Source organism: Hypomesus nipponensis, chromosome 5 (genome assembly GCF_054491055.1).
Source record: "Hypomesus nipponensis isolate SF chromosome 5, ASM5449105v1, whole genome shotgun sequence".
Classification (NCBI taxonomy): domain Eukaryota; kingdom Metazoa; phylum Chordata; class Actinopteri; order Osmeriformes; family Osmeridae; genus Hypomesus; species Hypomesus nipponensis.
The window spans coordinates 2,007,399-2,024,164 of NC_140365.1; the positions used below are offsets into that span (position 1 = coordinate 2,007,399).

Genomic DNA, 16,766 nt, shown 5'->3' on the forward strand with positions numbered 1-16,766 from the left:
GAAGAGTTTTTGCCAGGTGTGGGGTAACTTGAAACAAAAAAAAGATAGAAAATACAACCACACGTACGTGGACTACAGAGGCTCTTGAATGACAGACGGCAGGCTTGCGAGGGGTTGACGGCAGGGGGGTGAAGGCAGAGCGAGGGAGGCAGAGGGGCCGTGGGGCTCATCGGGGGATGGTTCTGTCTGCTGTTCCCCTGTGTGGAAGCTGTCCTGCCGGGAGCAGTCCTCACGTCCGCTCTTCCTGCTGCAGAAACAGCAAGGGGCCATCAGGAGGGACGCCTCGCAGGAGTCTCCGGTGTCCATGGGAACGGCCCGTTTTAGTAAGCCAGGCTGTCGTGAAGCAGGTGAAGCAGTGCCTTGGAGATGGAGTGAGGGAGTGGAGGTGGTGGGGCTGCTGGTTCTAAGATCCCTGCCTCGTGTTTCAGTTAGACCCCAGCAGGAGAGAGGATCCTGCCCACAGATCCTAGGTGTCCCTCTGGAGGGCTGTTCTGTGCCAGTTAAGTGCACTTATATCCACTAGAAATTAGACCATCCTGGTGACTCATTGGTTTTCATTCATAGTCTGAGTGAATTTGGGATTTTATGTTTGAAGAACTTCCCTTTCTGCTTGCTGTGACTTTCTGTGGCCTGTTTTAGAATGTTTTGGGGGAGTGAAAGCAAAGCCAGCTAATCCCAAACCCATCTGGGATTAACAGAAATTATATTCCCATGACGATGCAGTTGGAACAGTGCAGAGTAAAGCCATAGGTCACCCATTGTACTGAGGCCTTGTGATGTCACAAGGAGATCTGACCCCAGTAACCTAGGAGACTTGTGATGTGACAAGGAGATCTGACCCCAGTAACCTAGGAGACTTGTGATGTCAGAAAAGTCATTTTTGAATGATGCTTTGATAGGGGTAAAAGTGAAGTAGCTTAATATATTCTGAAATAACTATTTTATTAAATGATATGTAAATTATATTGATACATTAAAATGAATGTAAATGTGAGGCAGATTTGTATAACATAATTTACCGCTATATTAATCAAAGCACAACATATTTTATGGCACAGAGAGTAAAGCTATAACTACAGAGTGGACATTAACAGAAGGGTAAGCGTGTTCAAATGTTTTTAAAGGCGGTGGAGGGGAGGGAGGGAGGGAAGGGGGGAGGGGCAGTTCAGACGACTGAGACAGGAAATGACCTGTCATGTAGATAGATGCTCTTTGTTATATCAAATATAATGACATTTCTTATTCGTAAGCAATATAAAGTAAAGTTGAAGCCTGTTCTGTGTGTCTGACTGTAGGGATTGTGTTCTGTGGCCTTTGGCAGACTGAATGTAAGATGGTCTGTTCGTCCGTCGTGAGACAAGATATAACCATAATCTGTATTTTTAGCTTAATCTCAATTTTTTTTTTGTCTTGATCACAGGAAAATATATACCTTCTACCTTCTGATCCACATTGTCACCATAGTAACTCTTCACTCATGATGCTTGTTTGGTTTCTGCATCCATAACTTCATCCCAGTAACTGCCTTTGATGAAGTATGAACATCAATAAATGAATGATTTAGATCACCACCAGTAGGTGAACAGGATTGAGGCACTTCATGGAAGTCTCCTTGTGGAATGAATAGATGTATGAACGTATTAATCGTTTTGTAATCCAGATGATTGCTGTTGGAACCAAGACTGATCAGAGAGTGGGTAAGACTAATGACAAGTCTATAATCTCTATACTGATCCTTTTTCAATAATCTCTTGTTTTTTGAAAATGAAAACATCTTTACTCTGTATGTTTTAGTGTTTGTTTTTGAAGGGTTAACTTTAGATTGTATTTCATGGACTGATAAACATTTAAAGTTTGAAAAAGATTGTGTTGAATGAACTCAAAAGTGTAAAGTCTTAATGGAGAATTGTTTGGAGTAAAAAAATAAAACATTGATTTCATCTTCCAATGTCAGTCAGATGTTAATTTGATCGACCGCACGTTGTGTTTAAATAAACATGACAACAAACATGAAAACCTCAAATTTCAGAACAAGAACAAAACACGCTCAGCACATTCTGGCAGGAGAGGCTCAATGTATTTATTAATAATATGTACAATGTTTACTATCATAAAGTTGACATAATATATTGACAAAGTCAAAAGTATGAATATTGCCCCCCTGCGTATTTGAGAGTTGTCTCTAAATTATCAGTTTGTTTTTTTCTCGTTCACCTTATGAGTCTCTCATTTTATTGATTTCATTTAGTTTTAATTTCATCATTATTCTCTAATAATTATCCTTAAAGTGTATCTGAGGCACACAGGGAAAACATGAATAAAATAGGCGTAAAAAATTAATACAACAAAAACATCAAAACCAAAACTATCATATATTTACTTATATATGTGGGGGTAAATATCTATAAAAACAGTAACTACATGATAGCATTTAGTTTGAGCCAGAAGAAACTTTTTTAATTGATGGTTTATCTTAATATTCTTTTAACTGTGTCTCTTTAAAGTCGATCCATTCTGCCGGTTCTCTACTCTCCCGCATGGATTCTATTTTCAGGTTGCAGAGTAGCGTGCTCTTTCATGTCTGCACTGACTCAAATGACGAGCATGGTAACAGAACGAAGGCAAAGGAGATTTGGGACTTCAGTAAACCAACAGGATAGTCCAATAACTTCTCCCGCTTAGCTCAGGGATCAAATTTTCTCAGGAAGAGTGTGTGGGTGTGTGTGTGTGTGTGTGTGGGGGTGTGGGCATACATGTATTTAGCAACAAAAGAAATGAGATAATACGTGTCATTTGAATATGTTTTAGTTGAGCATATGTGAGTTTGGTCACGCTGTGATTCCAATGGCGTGTGTGTAACTCTGGGTTGTAGGTTAATCTGGGACGTTTTGTATTCTAGTGAACTCTTCCTGCATACAATGTGATGTGGAGTGTGTGTATTTGTGTAAACTCATATCTAATTGGCGATATATATATTATGTACAGTAAAATGTTTCAATTTGTGTGTGTGTGTGTGTGTAAATCTTACGAACAGTGTGAATACAGTGTGCAAACTATGTGTACCAAAGTGTGAGATGTGAATAGTTGTATATGGTCTGTGTGTGTGTGTGTGTGTCTGAGTGTGTGTGTGTGTGTGTGTGCGTGCGTGCGAGGTGAGTGTGCGTGTCATGAAGCTCGTCAGTTCCAGATCTTGAGGAAGCTATCCCAGGAGCCGGTGGAGACCGCCATGCCGTCATCAGTCACCCCCAGACAGCTCACACGGTTGTCGTGGCCGGCTAGCACACCTGGAGATAGAGACAGTATCATTAAAGCACTCCTGGTTCCTGGTCTCATTACAGCATCCCTGGTTCCTGGTCTCATTACAGCACCCCTGGTTCCTGGTCTCATTACAGCACCCCTGGTTCCTGGTCTCATTACAGCACCCCTGGTTCCTGGTCTCATTACAGCACCCCTGGTTCCTGGTCTCATTACGGCACCCCTGGTTCCTGGTCTCATTACGGCACTCCTGGTTCCTGGTCTCATTACGGCACCCCTGGTTCCTGGTCTCATTACGGCACCCCTGGTTCCTGGTCTCATTACGGCACTCCTGGTTCCTGGTCTCATTACGGCACCCCTGGTTCCTGGTCTCATTACGGCACTCCTGGTTCCTGGTCTCATTACGGCACTCCTGGTTCCTGGTCTCATTACGGCACCCCTGGTTCCTGGTCTCATTACGGCACTCCTGGTTCCTGGTCTCATTACGGCACTCCTGGTTCCTGGTCTCATTACGGCACTCCTGGTTCCTGGTCTCATTACGGCACTCCTGGTTCCTGGTCTCATTACATCACCCCTGGTTCCTGGTCTCATTACATCATCCCTGGTTCCTGGTCTCATTACGGCACCCCTGGTTCCTGGTCTCATTACGGCACCCCTGGTTCCTGGTCTCATTACGGCACTCCTGGTTCCTGGTCTCATTACGGCACTCCTGGTTCCTGGTCTCATTACGGCACCCCTGGTTCCTGGTCTCATTACGGCACCCCTGGTTCCTGGTCTCATTACGGCACTCCTGGTTCCTGGTCTCATTACGGCACTCCTGGTTCCTGGTCTCATTACATCACCCCTGGTTCCTGGTCCCTATAACCACCACACCACTGATCCCATCTTTGTTGTCACATCTCAGCCCTGGACATCTCCCTACAGTCATCAGGTCTAGAAATGACTGACCCATTTCACTTACTGTAGCCAGAAGGTGCTACAGAAGCCACCTCCTCTCCTCCCTCACCCCCCCACTTCACCTGCCCTCTCCTCCCTCACCCCCCCCCCCCTCACCTGCCCTCTCCTCCTTCACCTCCCCCCCCTCCATCTCCCTCCCCCCTCACCTGCTCGATCCCCCTTCATGGCGTCCCAGATGTTGCAGTTGAAGTCGTCGTATCCGGCCAGCAGCAGGCGTCCGGAGCGGGAGAAGGCCACGGATGTGATCCCACAGATGATGTTGTCGTGGGAGTAGAGGCTGAGCTCCTGGTCGGCGCGCAGATCGAACAGACGGCAGGTGGCGTCGTCGGAGCCCGTGGCGAACGCGCTCCCGTTGGGGAAGAACTGGGAAGGAGGGGAGGAGGGAGGAAGGGAGAAGGGAGGGGAAGAGATGAGGGAGGTTAGATTCACAACTAGAAAAACACGGAAAAACTGACACTGAACTTTTTTTCAAAATTGACCTGTCTCTATGTCTCTCTCTGTCTCCCTCTCTCTCTCTGTGTCTCCCTCTCCCTCTCCCTCTGTCTCTCTCTCTCCCCCTCTGTCTCTCTCCCCCCTCTCTCTCTGTCTCTCTCCGTCTCTCTCTGTCTCTCCCTCTCTCTCTGTGTGTCTCTCTCTCCCTCTCCTTCTGTCTCTCTCTCTGTCTCTCTCTGTCTCTCCCCCCCCTCTCCCTCTGTCTCTCTCTCCTCTCTCTCTCCTTCTCTCTCTCTCCTTCTCTCTCTCTCTCTCTCTCCTTCTCTCTCTCTCCTTCTCTCTCTCTCCTTCTCTCTCTCTCTGTCTGTCTCTCTCCCCCCTCTCTCTCCGTCCCTCTCCCCCCCTCTCTCTCTGAGCACTCACACAGACAGCGTTGATGTCAGACTCGTGTCCGGTGAACGTCTGTCTGCACATGCTGTCCCTGATGTCCCACAGCTTGATAGAGGCGTCACACGCGCCCGACACGAACGTGCGGAAGTCCGGGGACAGGGACAGGCTCATGACGTCACCGCTGTGGCCCGAGAACACCGTGGTCTGCTGGCTCGTCTCGATGTCCCACAATGCACTGGGGGAGACAACAGGAAACGTTACCTGTGGCGGGCCCTGAAAAGACCCAATCCCTCACCCCACCCTCGTTAAGCTTCATCTGTTCTGCGTTCATCCATGACTCACCAGGTAGTGTCTCCTGAACTGGTGATGATTTGATTGTCATCGATGAAGCGACAGCAAGACAGGTAACCTGGAAGTAGAGGAGAGGGTTAGGATGCAGGGTTAGGATGTAGGGTTAGGAGGTAGGGTTAGGATGCAGGGTTAGGATGTAGGGTTAGGATGCAGGGTTAGGATGCAGGGTTAGGAGGTATGGTTAGGATGCAGGGTTAGAAGGTAGGGTTAGGATGCAGGGTTAGGATGTAGGGTTAGGATGCAGGGTTAGGATGCAGGGTTAGGAGGTATGGTTAGGATGCAGGGTTAGGAGGTAGGGTTAGGATGCAGGGTTAGGATGCAGGGTTAGGAGGTAGGGTTAGGAGGTAGGGTTAGGAGGTAGGGTTAGGATGTAGGGTTAGGATGTAGGGTTAGGATGCAGGGTTAGGAGGTAGGGTTAGGATGCAGGGTTAGGAGGTAGGGTTAGGATGTAGGGTTAGGATGTAGGGTTAGGATGTAGGGTTATGATGTAGGGTTAGGACGCGGAACTCTGGAGGGACTCTCACCCCCCCTTTCGGCTCGTTAACACAGCTGGGGGATATACGAGCTTCCAGCTGACTTCTATGCTCGTTATATTTTTGTTGACCTATGACTAATTAACCATGGGAGTTTTAATTCTTCCTGTGATTAGGGATCGGGGACTTGAGGATCGCTCTGGGAACTGAACACACACACCTGGCACAGGGCTGAACACACACACATCTATGTATATCACATCAGCTTACACTACAGGAGTCATAAGCAAGTCCCCAAAAATAAACTTGTCAACGATCCAGGTGTGTCGTTAAGGTTCTCTGAGGTGGTTCTGTGTGATTAGTGAGTGCTGCTCTGCCTACCTGTGTGGCCAGGGAGCTCCCTGCTGACGCGCACGTTGCCCTCGCGTGTCTTCAGGCAGTAGATGGAGCAGATGTTGTCCAGGCCTCCACAAGCCACGTAGTTCCCAGAGGGGGCGTAGGCACAGGTCATGACCCAGGAGGACCGCAGGGGGATGGCATGCATCTGGGGGCACAAGCTCATATATTAGTCTGGGGGGGGGGGGCCCGTGTGTGTGTCTGTGTGTGTCTGTGTGTGTGTGTTATTACCTTGTTGGTGGTGTAGCTGTCCCAGATGATGAGTTTTCCGTCCTGAGAAGCGCTGACCAGCAGTCTGCAGACACAGGAGAGGGCCCACAGGTTAGATCAGTGATTCTGTCCTGAATCACCGCTGACATGAATGTTGGAAAATCATCAAGATCAATCCTACTCATGGAGGACTGTGGTTGGACCAGGACACGGATCAATACAGGCCGAACAACACCAAACATTATGGTCTGGACCTTTCCTCCTTAAGACAATGTCCTAAGTAGGAAAGGTATTGGTACTCTTGTCGAAGATATGTGCATGTATGTGATTGGGTGAAACACACACACTGTCCAGTGTGGCTGAACCTTCTGAGATGCTGGACCTGCCCTGGACCCACCGTGAGTCAGTGCCCCAGTGCATGGCGTAGATCTTGGCCAGGTGCCCGCGAAGGGTGCGCCTCGTCCTCATCTGAATCCTCCCCACAGGGTCCAGAGCCGCCGTGATCTAGCACACACACACACCGCAGCAACACACACACACACCGCAGCAACACACACACACACCGCAGCAACACACACACACACCGCAGCAACACACAGCACACACACACACACACCGCAGCAACACACACACACACCGCAGCAACACACAGCACACACACACACACCGCAGCAACACACAGCACACACACACACCGCAGCAACACACAGCACACACACACCGCAGCAACACACAGCACACACACACACACCGCAGCAACACACAGCACACACACACCACAGCAACACACAGGTGAGGAGATCACAGGATCTGGGATAAGCAGAATGCCCTTCTACACTCTCACAGCCCTGAGACCATCACTCAGTATTCAGAGCTGTTGATGAATTGGCGACTAGGTTTGGATATATATCCAAATATAGGATTTTTTTTGTATTTGTGTATATATATATATATATATATATATATATATATATATATATATATATATACGTTTATATTTCGATTCATCATCATCACATTGCTTATTGCGTGTAAGCAATCATGCCGTTATGAAGATGTCTTGTATGAACAGGGAACGGACAATGCTTACTTGTGTCAGAGTTGAGTCCCCACATGCTTTCCTGGCGTCCTGGAAGAGGAAAGAGTCAGAATGAGCAGGAGGATCTGCTGAACGTCTCCTGGTGGTCCCTTCCAACACTCTTTACACTAACCCAGCATCTAGGTAGACTCCAGGGGGGGTTCTGTCTGCATAGACACTGGATCTAGACAGACAGATACCAGGTCTAGATATAGACTCCAGGTCTAGTCTACATCAGGTCTATGTAGTCTCCAGATACCAGGTCTATGGTAGACTCCATCTTGACTCAAGACTTAATTTAGGTCTATGTAGATTGCCAGGTTTATGATAAACACTCATACCCAAGAAAAAAAAGTTAATACTTGAAGTATACTTACAAAGTATAAATACAAACATACAGTACTTACATATATTCAAGATGTCAATAAGCGTATGAGCATGCAACATCGTTACAATGTTAAGTACATTTCCAATTGTGTCGAACAAGATATAGTACAACAAAAACATATAAAACCTTAAAATTAGAAAATTAAAAAATAAATTTTTCCAGCCTATGTACTCTTTAAGGTGAACCTCCACCACTTCCACCTCCTCCTCCACCCTCCAGACTCCCTTCACCTCCTCCACCTCCTCCTCCACCCTCCAGACTCCCTTCACCACCTCCACCTCCTCCTCCACCCTCCAGACTCCCTTCACCTCCTCCTCCACCCTCCAGACTCCCTCCACCCTCCAGACTCCCTTCACCTCCTCCACCTCCTCCTCCACCCTCCAGACTCCCTCCACCCTCCAGACTCCCTTCACCTCCTCCTCCACCCTCCAGACTCCCTCCACCTCCTCCTCCACCCTCCAGACTCCCTTCACCTCCTCCACCTCCTCCTCCACCCTCCAGACTCACTCTGATCTGGTTCCGCAGCTGTTCTGCCTCCTGGCGTAACTGCTCCAGCTCGCTCATCTTGGATTGCTCCCTGGCCGGCAGATGTAGCTCTCAGTCACCTGGAGGACACCAGCTAGACATATCAGACACAAGGGGCGGAGCCACAATTACATTTTAGGGGGTCCCCTCTTAAAGTGAGGGAGCCACAAAAAACAACACCACTGAAAAAAAAAATATATAAAAACAAAAATACTAATTAAGTATATGTAAGCAAACAGAAATCTGGGGGGCTACACACCTGTCAGACACACCTTCCTGCAAAAACGTCTTTGTTTAGACTTACTGTTAGAAATATACCTGGAAGCTCCTTGATCTTCTACTACGCTTTCTGTTTCCACACCTTAGCTCACTAACACGGTGAGCCTACAGGTCGCCCCGGATGTCTTCTAGTTTTGAGATTGTGACATGATGTTATCTTGTATCTGGCTGTTCTACATCTTCAAAATTACTACACATTGCACCAAAAAATACTATCACCAATACAAGGCTAAATAATCCAGAAATTAACTTCCGATTTGATCGTTAATCTCTTGTTTTCTAGGGTTAGCAGGAAAGGCTGCTCAATGATAAAAAGCTTGAGGATATAATCTGTTTGTTTGTGGCAGGGCGGCCTTGTCTGGTTTAACTGAGGAAAATAATCTGTAATCTGGTTTAATCTGAGGAGGGAGAGTGCCATTTAATGGGCTCTGCTATCTATGAACACGATATGCAGAGAAACAAGATTAGGATTACAGAGAGCAGAATTCAGCGTTAATTAGGGAGACTGATCATTATACTTTATGTGGGAGATTTACCTAAAACTACACAAGATAAATTAGCCTGTCATCTAACAAATGATGTAGGATGTGTATTATTTCTGCCATTTCAGGGTGATAGTGACTGAACTGATGTGGATGAACTCTTGGATAAATCACTCAACCAGCCCCTCCTCCTCCACCTTCCAGAGAGAACGGTTTCATACTAAACCATCTTTCTGAACGGGGGGGTTCCTGGGATTTGCATGGGTTTGTGTTCCTATTCAAATACATCCCGCACCAGAACACTATCCTCTGCATTGCACGCAACATTTGCATCACTACATAACATGGTTTGGTCTGAGCACTAGCCCTGGAGGAACAGGCCTAACCCCACCACCCTAACCCCAACACCACCCTAACCCCGACACCACCCTAACCTAGAAGCACCAGTCTTATCTAGATGTTTTCCATATTATTTGTTTTCATCCCTGTGCTTCTGCGTTAACCAACATCGTGAGGCCTTTGCATGAAGAAACAGGAATACGCACATACACAACATCACATCTACTAGGGAGAGAGCAATTAGCTAGGTCATTGTTCCCTGAGGGAATCTCCAACCAGATGGATCACACAGCACTAATGGAGGGCAACCGGGAGAAATTAGTGGTTCCTAGTCTCCCAGCACTGTGGCTTGTTTGGCCAATAAAGCTTTGACAGGGGTGGGGGCGGGGAACATGGGACACCTTCCTCACCAGGGGGACAAAACTACCCCCCGTCCTCTCCCAGGTGACCAAACTAACAACCGCACGAGGCCCCATCACCACAGAGCACAACAGGTGACCATCTTGATGTATCTGGGTGCGGGCCTCTGGCTGTCCTCACGTCCACAGGTTGGTTCTAACAGACTGGTAATCAACATGGGTAACACAAGAATAATAGGCACGGCATTCTGGGTAAGATTCCTTCAAAAAATGGCCCCACTCTCCCCTCATCCACGATGGGGTTGAATTAGTGCTTCCCGGCCAAGCCCTGAAGAGTCAGGAATAAGGCAGACAAACCTCCCGACTGAATGTGAGACTGGAACATTTGGATTTAAAACATGACACAATGTCCTTACATATCGATAAGTAACCTTAATATACAATATATATATAAACTGAATATGACATGTACATATAGCTAAAATTGCTAAATCAAGCTACAAATTGTAGGTTATGGGTCAAAGCCTAGATTCTCGTAGCAAAATGATGCAAAATGACAATGTGGCCCCACCCCTCACGTTCACACAGCAAACCACCGCTGGGGTGTTCGGTTGACATTTCATGGCTGGCCAGGTCTGGATACTAAAATGAAACATGCATCAGTTGCGTCGTTGTCTCGTACAAAGATGTATTGAAAAGATATCAAACTGCTAGCATAAAATGTAATTTTAAGGGTCAGACTACAGCATTGTTGGGCTAAAAGCTGCTCTGTAGGTGGTCCATGGGCCTTGAGGCGCAGTTTTGACTGATCCTGCTCCTCCCTCGCAGCAGTGAAAGCATACTGTAGCCTCCAAGAATATGGCCTAATGTAGCAAGTAGAGATAGCGACTACCGTATGCATGTTTGGTGGTGAATACATCGAAGTCTTTGCCTACAAACATGATTATTTCATTGAACCCCGGGCATTTGCGTTAAATGACACCGGCCCTAGCAACTGTAATATTTCCAAGCCGCTATGCAAACGCAAAATGGGAAGGAGCCGCATGAATGTAGGCTATGGCTTTCGTGTGCAAAAAGATACTAGGAAGGGGGTTCAATTGAGACGTTTGTGTCCTTTCTACACATCCATATTCCAATAATCACAATTAAGGGTGGAAATTAATTTCATCGAAATGATGAGCCTAGTCATGAAAAGGGTCATCGCTGGTAGGCTAGTCTACATCATCCAGCCATCTTACATCCAATATTTGTGACAGCATTTTATAATGGATGGCTACCTGTTTGTTAATGTTTCCGATGATGGTTGCTGGTTATTGTCGAGTAAATTCTGGAAACAATGTTTCAAAAAAAAAAGCCAGGAGTGGTTTAAGGTCCCTCGTAGTCAATAAAAAAAAATTGTGACAAAAATACGAAGATAAATTTTACTATCCACCCTGGTTCTTCTGTTGTCGATTGTTGCTCGGTGAATCTCCAACGTTGCCCGAAACGTCAAATTAACATTACAGCGTTATACAGAGAAACCATATCTCCGTTTGATTGGACCTCTTGAAAAGATGAAATCTGCTCGTGTTCCCGTTTCCTCTTCGGAATGATTTGACTCTACGCCCGAGACCTTCAGCACAAAAACATCTTTGTCTAAGGTGGTGGAACACAATTGCAGTCTTTACACGCGCCAAAGAACATGCATTGAACCCTGTGAAATTAACACAAATGTTCTGTCTCCGAATTACTCTGTATGTGGTATCCTTGTTTCCTTCCTCCCTTGCTCACGGAGCTCTTCCTCCTCCCTCTCTCCCTCACTCCCTCACTTCGTAATGACGGTCGCCTCTTCGTCAAAAAATGAATTATTGAATAAATTGGAAAGCACTGGGGCTTGAGCTCTTGAGAGAAAAATAAAAAGAATATCAAAAAGCTACTAGGCTATCTTGCCGGAGGAGCAGGAAACGCGCCCATCGATACATCTATAACCAAGAACATGCAACAATAGCCTATTGTTTACACGTTGTATTTTTTAGTATGATTTAAATAAGCAATGTACCAATACGTGCAATAACAAATTCGGATAAAATCACCCGGTCTGCGCTTCCTAAACGTTAGATCTCATAAGCACGATTCAACCACACCCATTTCATGGAGACTGTACCATTTTACAACGCCCCCTCTGATGTCTAGCAGAACAGTAGTTCTCCATCCACTGCAGATTTAGAAAGCATCAGCATGCGGACTATGTGCACACGCATGTATACCGGTCTGTGGGTGAGCCCTCACCTCCCTCAGGCGTGCAGGTTCACAGATAGGATAAGATGATGTCGATCTTACAAGACAAATGTCAACTGAGCCCCCCCCCAAAACACAGAAGCCAATTGGAGGGAATTCAAGAGGTCTTGGTTCATCCATCTTTCTATCTTCTGAGCTTTGATTGTGCTTGTGTAATTAAGACTGCAGAGTAGGCCACACGGTAAAGCAGGATTATCCCTGGAGATGATCACACACAGGGGTTCAGATTTAATTAGTGGAGCAGGAACACTCAGAGACTACTTTGGTTTTCTGGTTGTTCCACAACTTTAAATTTCAGTCATATGATTTGTCCAGGGATAACTGGCGCCATCCTGCACCTTACAGTGTGTAGTTACACAAACCACACACATTAGTCCCAGAAACTTACAGCTATAACTGACCAGAATGAGTTTGCTTAGTGAGACAGTTCAGACTAATCGGATGTGTGATAAAGAAATATGGAATTCACAATAACCTCTACCTACGGGTCAGTAAGGGGAGAGAGAGAAAAAGTTATTTGTTGGCAAAGTTGTCCTGGTTGTGACATGATTCAGCTCTGCAATGAAGCAAACAAACACATTTCAAGGGCTGTGTTGCATTTAATGAAGGCAGTACTACTGGAATCCGATAACAAATTTGATGTGCCACCTGAACACGTTTGCAACACATAAACAAAGAGGTCAAATGGGCTTCCAGACGCAAGATTCTGAGCCTGAGAGATTGCAATATCATACACAGGCCCATGCTACCTCCCCCCCTCCCCCCCTATAAGCTACACATTGGTACATCCCACCTGCACTGGCCCTCTGCAGACTCCATAAGCGACTGTAGTAAGTGAGGATAGGTTGCCTAGCAACAGCAAAGGCTTGAGCAAAGAGATGGACACAAGGAGCATACATCCACCACACACCGCAACGATGCACGTACGCAGTCCCATCGCCACCCATGCAACAACAAAAAAAAAAACTGTATGCGTTAAAATTTGGATTGGTTCCAAAATTGCAACCGTCTAAAGCCCTATCACCAGACCAAAAAAATATTTTCTTTTTCTGCTCGTGAAAATTCTGTAATTCAATTTTTACTTTTATTGGCAGAATTACAGGCAGCGTGATGTGATAATTTGGGTCACCACTTGTCCCCGTTGTACATTGTAAACTGGCAACCATAATACATTAAACAGAATGGTACTTCAAACCTAATAAGCACTATGAACATTTATCATAAAAAATAGGTGTTTATGCTGTTTATGCCTAGATTTATTCTCTGTGGAATCACGTCTGAAAACCATTTCCTAGAAATTCCCCTGCTCTACCTGTAGGTGTCAGTCTATTACAGTTCATGTCACGTCACAACCTTGGAGCTAGTTTAATCTGTATATTACTTGGTTCTTGGATGAAGAAAAGGCACAAGGAAATGTAGTCAGACTGTCTTCACATGACACAGGGTGAAAGAAACTGATATCTGGAGTTTTTGCTCGTGGGGGCTGGTTGTTGTCAAATATTATGGATGTGGTGTGAGTTTGGGGCTTGGCTTGGGAGGCGCCTGGGTTGCAATTCAGTATATATTAAGGGGGAACGGTTTCTTGATTGTGACTTGACTGTAGGCAGGACTGGGTTACGGCCGAGACGGAAATCATCAACAGCGTCTGTAGTGTGGCTAGTTAAAATGGTGTCGTACGACTATATTGTTTACGAGATCTTTAATGAAGCGCAGACGATCACGACAGTTTTGGGGAATTCCTTATATGGTCAAAGAAACTACAAGGCCCACATTGCTGAAGATAAACATGACGTCATAACCTGGCGACGCTGCATCATCGTGTCATGCGGAAAGGGAAATACATTTCCAAAACAAATTGTAAATTGTGTTTGCCATGATCGCTAGTTGCTAGCGGGCTAATATTAAGTCGTACGTTCGTTTCGTAGTCATGGAACTATATAATTAGTAAACATTGGTAAGATATATGCGTGTTTCAGACGCCTAGTTTATCTAAGCTAAAGAAAAGTGTAGGTTCGCCGGGCCAACTGATTCAGCCTTGTTTTGGATTTATCTCACTCGACTCCAGCCCCACTACGGCAGTTCAGAATGAGTCTAACCATAGACGCAAACGTCTCTTTCCTTAAGTATGAACTTGCTTCAACAATCGACCAGGCTGTCAGGTGTGCAGTAGAAACCGTTCTGAAAGAAACATCAAAGGTTGTTGGACTCAAACTGGCCGCAGCCAAAACGGCCGCAGCCGAGTCTCATCGTGAGAATCAAAGTTTGAAAGAAAGACTAGAAATATCCGAGAGTGAATTGAAGGCTGTACGTTACTACATGACAGCAGCCGAGAAAAATATAAAACAGTGTTTACTTCTCGATCACAATCAGTCTCGATCAAATGCTGAATGTTTGGGATCCGTTGAGTCCGTCTCATCCCCCGGATTGGGGAATTCACGCAACCTGCTTAGAGGCGCTCCACGAGCGCAAAAGTCGTTTCGGGCTTCATCCACGAGATCTCAATTTTCAAAGTCACTTCCTAGTGTAGGACTTTGTTTGCCAACCGTACAGCATGAATGGCCGAAGAGCATCAGCGGATCCAGCTTCCGACGAATGCGGTTACCTGTCTCGGTAGCTTCTACCTCGAACTTCTCACGGTCGTCGAAAGCTCCACAGTTTGAACTTGAAACCCCGTCCCAAAAGTCAGGCGAAGAAACAGAAAGTCAGTTTTACATTACAGACGATGGGATCGCAGAAAAAGGTAATTTAAATGATGACAAACAATAATTTGCAATGTTAGAACAGAAGACGTGGTCCTACATGTTGGTTAGTGCTGTTTTATCTCTGCCAGGGATCGTTAAGAATAACAACACTATTTTTTTCAGAGTACAAAGTCTCAGTACATGAAGGGGACGATTATGGGCAAAAACCACTGGGGGTTGAGGAAGAAACGAAAGCTTCTGGAGTACCTGAGGAAATCCCCACGTTTGAGTTTGAGATGAACCGACCCGCCGGTCACGAGAAGGAGCTGGACCTCATCCAGGTCCTGGATGACGAGGAGCTCAAACAAGGAACAGTGAAGATCGAAGACGACTCTGACACGCCTGCCCTGGACCCCCACAACCCCGAGCCCCAAGACCAACACCCAGCGCAGATCACCGTCCCCATCGACGACACTGAGGCGGAGGGAGGTCTGATGAGCTTCGCCCCCATGCCCGTGGTCGACCCTGGCTACATGGGGCCCGTGCAGCTGGAGAGAGAGACCTCCGACAAGGTCCACCGCTGCAACGTATGCGGGCGCGGCTTCCGCCGGTTCTACTGCCTGAAGACGCACCAGCGCATCCACACGGGCGAGCGCCCGTACCCCTGCCGCTACTGCGAGAAGCGCTTCCGTCACCTGGACAGCTTGCACAAGCACCAGCGCATCCACACGGGGGAGAGGCCCTACCGTTGTGCCCAGTGTGGGTGCTGCTTCAGGGAGCTGGGACAACTGAAGAAACACAGGCTGACCCACACCCCCGAGCCCCCCGCCACCCACCCCTCGCTCTCCCTCCTCCAGCCTGGACCCTCCTACACCTGGCCTCATCTCAACTCTCAGTCCATGGACTCCACTTGACCGGACTGAAGCTCAGAGGGAGGTGGGCGTTGGTGTACATGGGTCCTGGAACATGTCCCTTCTGCTTTTTGATCATTTAAAAGTAACATGTCCCCCCACCCCCCCCCTTTCCACATACACACTGTTTATTAAGAACCTTGTATTTAACGGCGGCTTCCTCAGTTATGAAAAAAGCAACATTGCCGCCTGCCGATGTTGATGGTGGAATCTGAAGGTTGTGATGTCATTTGGGTGGTGCATAGGTGCTGGTTCAGGGGCAAAGCATTCGACTGCAGATATAGAATCAGTCAAATCTCCCCTGGATGTCATTTTTGATAAAAGCATTTGCCAAGTGAAGATGTTTTCTTGCGTTTTTTTTTTTGGTTCTGGTGTGTGTGGTATAAGATGGTGTTGATGATATTTGTATTTGTGCATGGTGAAGGTAAACTGCTAATTGTGACGTAGGTCTAAAACTACAATGTTGGACCATAACAGGGAAGGTGATGCCCAGTAGTTTGAGCATTTGACTGCAGATTAAGAGGTTACAGGGTCAAATCCCCCTGTGTTGTAAATTGCTTGGGATAAAAGTATATGCTAGTAAATGCATTATCATCACCTTCATTGTGTTCAGACCAGGAAAGGATGTAGTTAATAAGGTCAGCAGTTTAGCCTTCTGTGTTATGTATTTGCTGGTTAGAACCCTACTAACATTGGTTGACCATTTACTGTAAAGTTAATATAGCCACAGTATTAATAAAACGGTTATTCTGTAAACAACAATAATATTTGAACATTTTTAACATTGTTTTGTCCTTCTAAGCGCCTCTGTAATCTTCATATAAAAAAAATTGTCACACTTGTTTTGTCTGCGAAATCATCTTTTTTATTGAATGGACCTTCAACAGAATATTTATCTGATGTTGTTTTTTTCCACACAGCCGCAACAGACAAATGACTTTTGGCGACCATAGCGTCCTAGCAACGGACCCACCCTTCTTCGT

The 16,766-nt window shown here is 46.3% G+C and overlaps 2 protein-coding genes across 4 annotated transcripts; one reads left to right on the forward strand and one right to left on the reverse strand.

Moving 5' to 3' along the window:
* Positions 1-2,055: 2,055 nt before the first annotated feature.
* On the reverse strand, positions 2,056-12,058 carry gnb2 (guanine nucleotide binding protein (G protein), beta polypeptide 2). Of its 3 annotated transcripts, none has more exons than XM_084698059.1 (10): positions 11,192-12,056; positions 8,438-8,535; positions 7,555-7,593; positions 6,862-6,968; positions 6,486-6,549; positions 6,240-6,402; positions 5,377-5,443; positions 5,068-5,269; positions 4,359-4,575; positions 2,056-3,284 (listed from the first exon to the last, which is right to left on the reverse strand). In XM_084698059.1, exons 2-10 carry the CDS (start codon positions 8,492-8,494, stop codon positions 3,178-3,180), a joined length of 1,023 nt encoding a protein of 340 aa, XP_084554185.1. In that variant the 5' UTR covers positions 8,495-8,535; positions 11,192-12,056; the 3' UTR covers positions 2,056-3,177. The 3 variants fall into 3 exon arrangements, with proteins under 3 accessions (XP_084554185.1, XP_084554186.1, XP_084554187.1); XM_084698060.1 differs by having other exon boundaries at positions 8,438-8,549; XM_084698061.1 differs by lacking the exon at positions 2,056-3,284 and adding an exon at positions 3,291-4,113 and having other exon boundaries at positions 11,192-12,058.
* A 1,490-nt stretch (positions 12,059-13,548) lies between these two features.
* On the forward strand, positions 13,549-16,624 carry LOC146287718 (uncharacterized). The gene is made up of 2 exons (XM_084697962.1): positions 13,549-14,931; positions 15,056-16,624. The coding sequence occupies exons 1-2, from the start codon at positions 14,277-14,279 to the stop codon at positions 15,784-15,786; spliced, it is 1,386 nt and encodes a 461-aa protein (XP_084554088.1). The 5' UTR covers positions 13,549-14,276; the 3' UTR covers positions 15,787-16,624.
* The last annotated feature ends 142 nt before the right edge of the window (positions 16,625-16,766 follow it).

Bases quoted from the DNA above. Each gene is read 5' to 3' on its own strand.
- gnb2 (XM_084698059.1), bottom strand. From the start codon at position 8,494: ATGAGCGAGCTGGAGCAGTTACGCCAGGAGGCAGAACAGCTGCGGAAC. The intron at 5,270-5,376 runs GTGAGTCATGGA...TGTCTCCCCCAG, and splicing joins AGTTCAGGAGACACTACCTG to TGCATTGTGGGACATCGAGA. The intron at 4,576-5,067 runs GTGAGTGCTCAG...CCTCCTTCCCAG, and splicing joins CTGACATCAACGCTGTCTGT to TTCTTCCCCAACGGGAGCGC.
- LOC146287718 (XM_084697962.1), top strand. From the start codon at position 14,277: ATGAGTCTAACCATAGACGCAAACGTCTCTTTCCTTAAGTATGAACTT. The intron at 14,932-15,055 runs GTAATTTAAATG...TATTTTTTTCAG, and splicing joins CGATGGGATCGCAGAAAAAG to AGTACAAAGTCTCAGTACAT.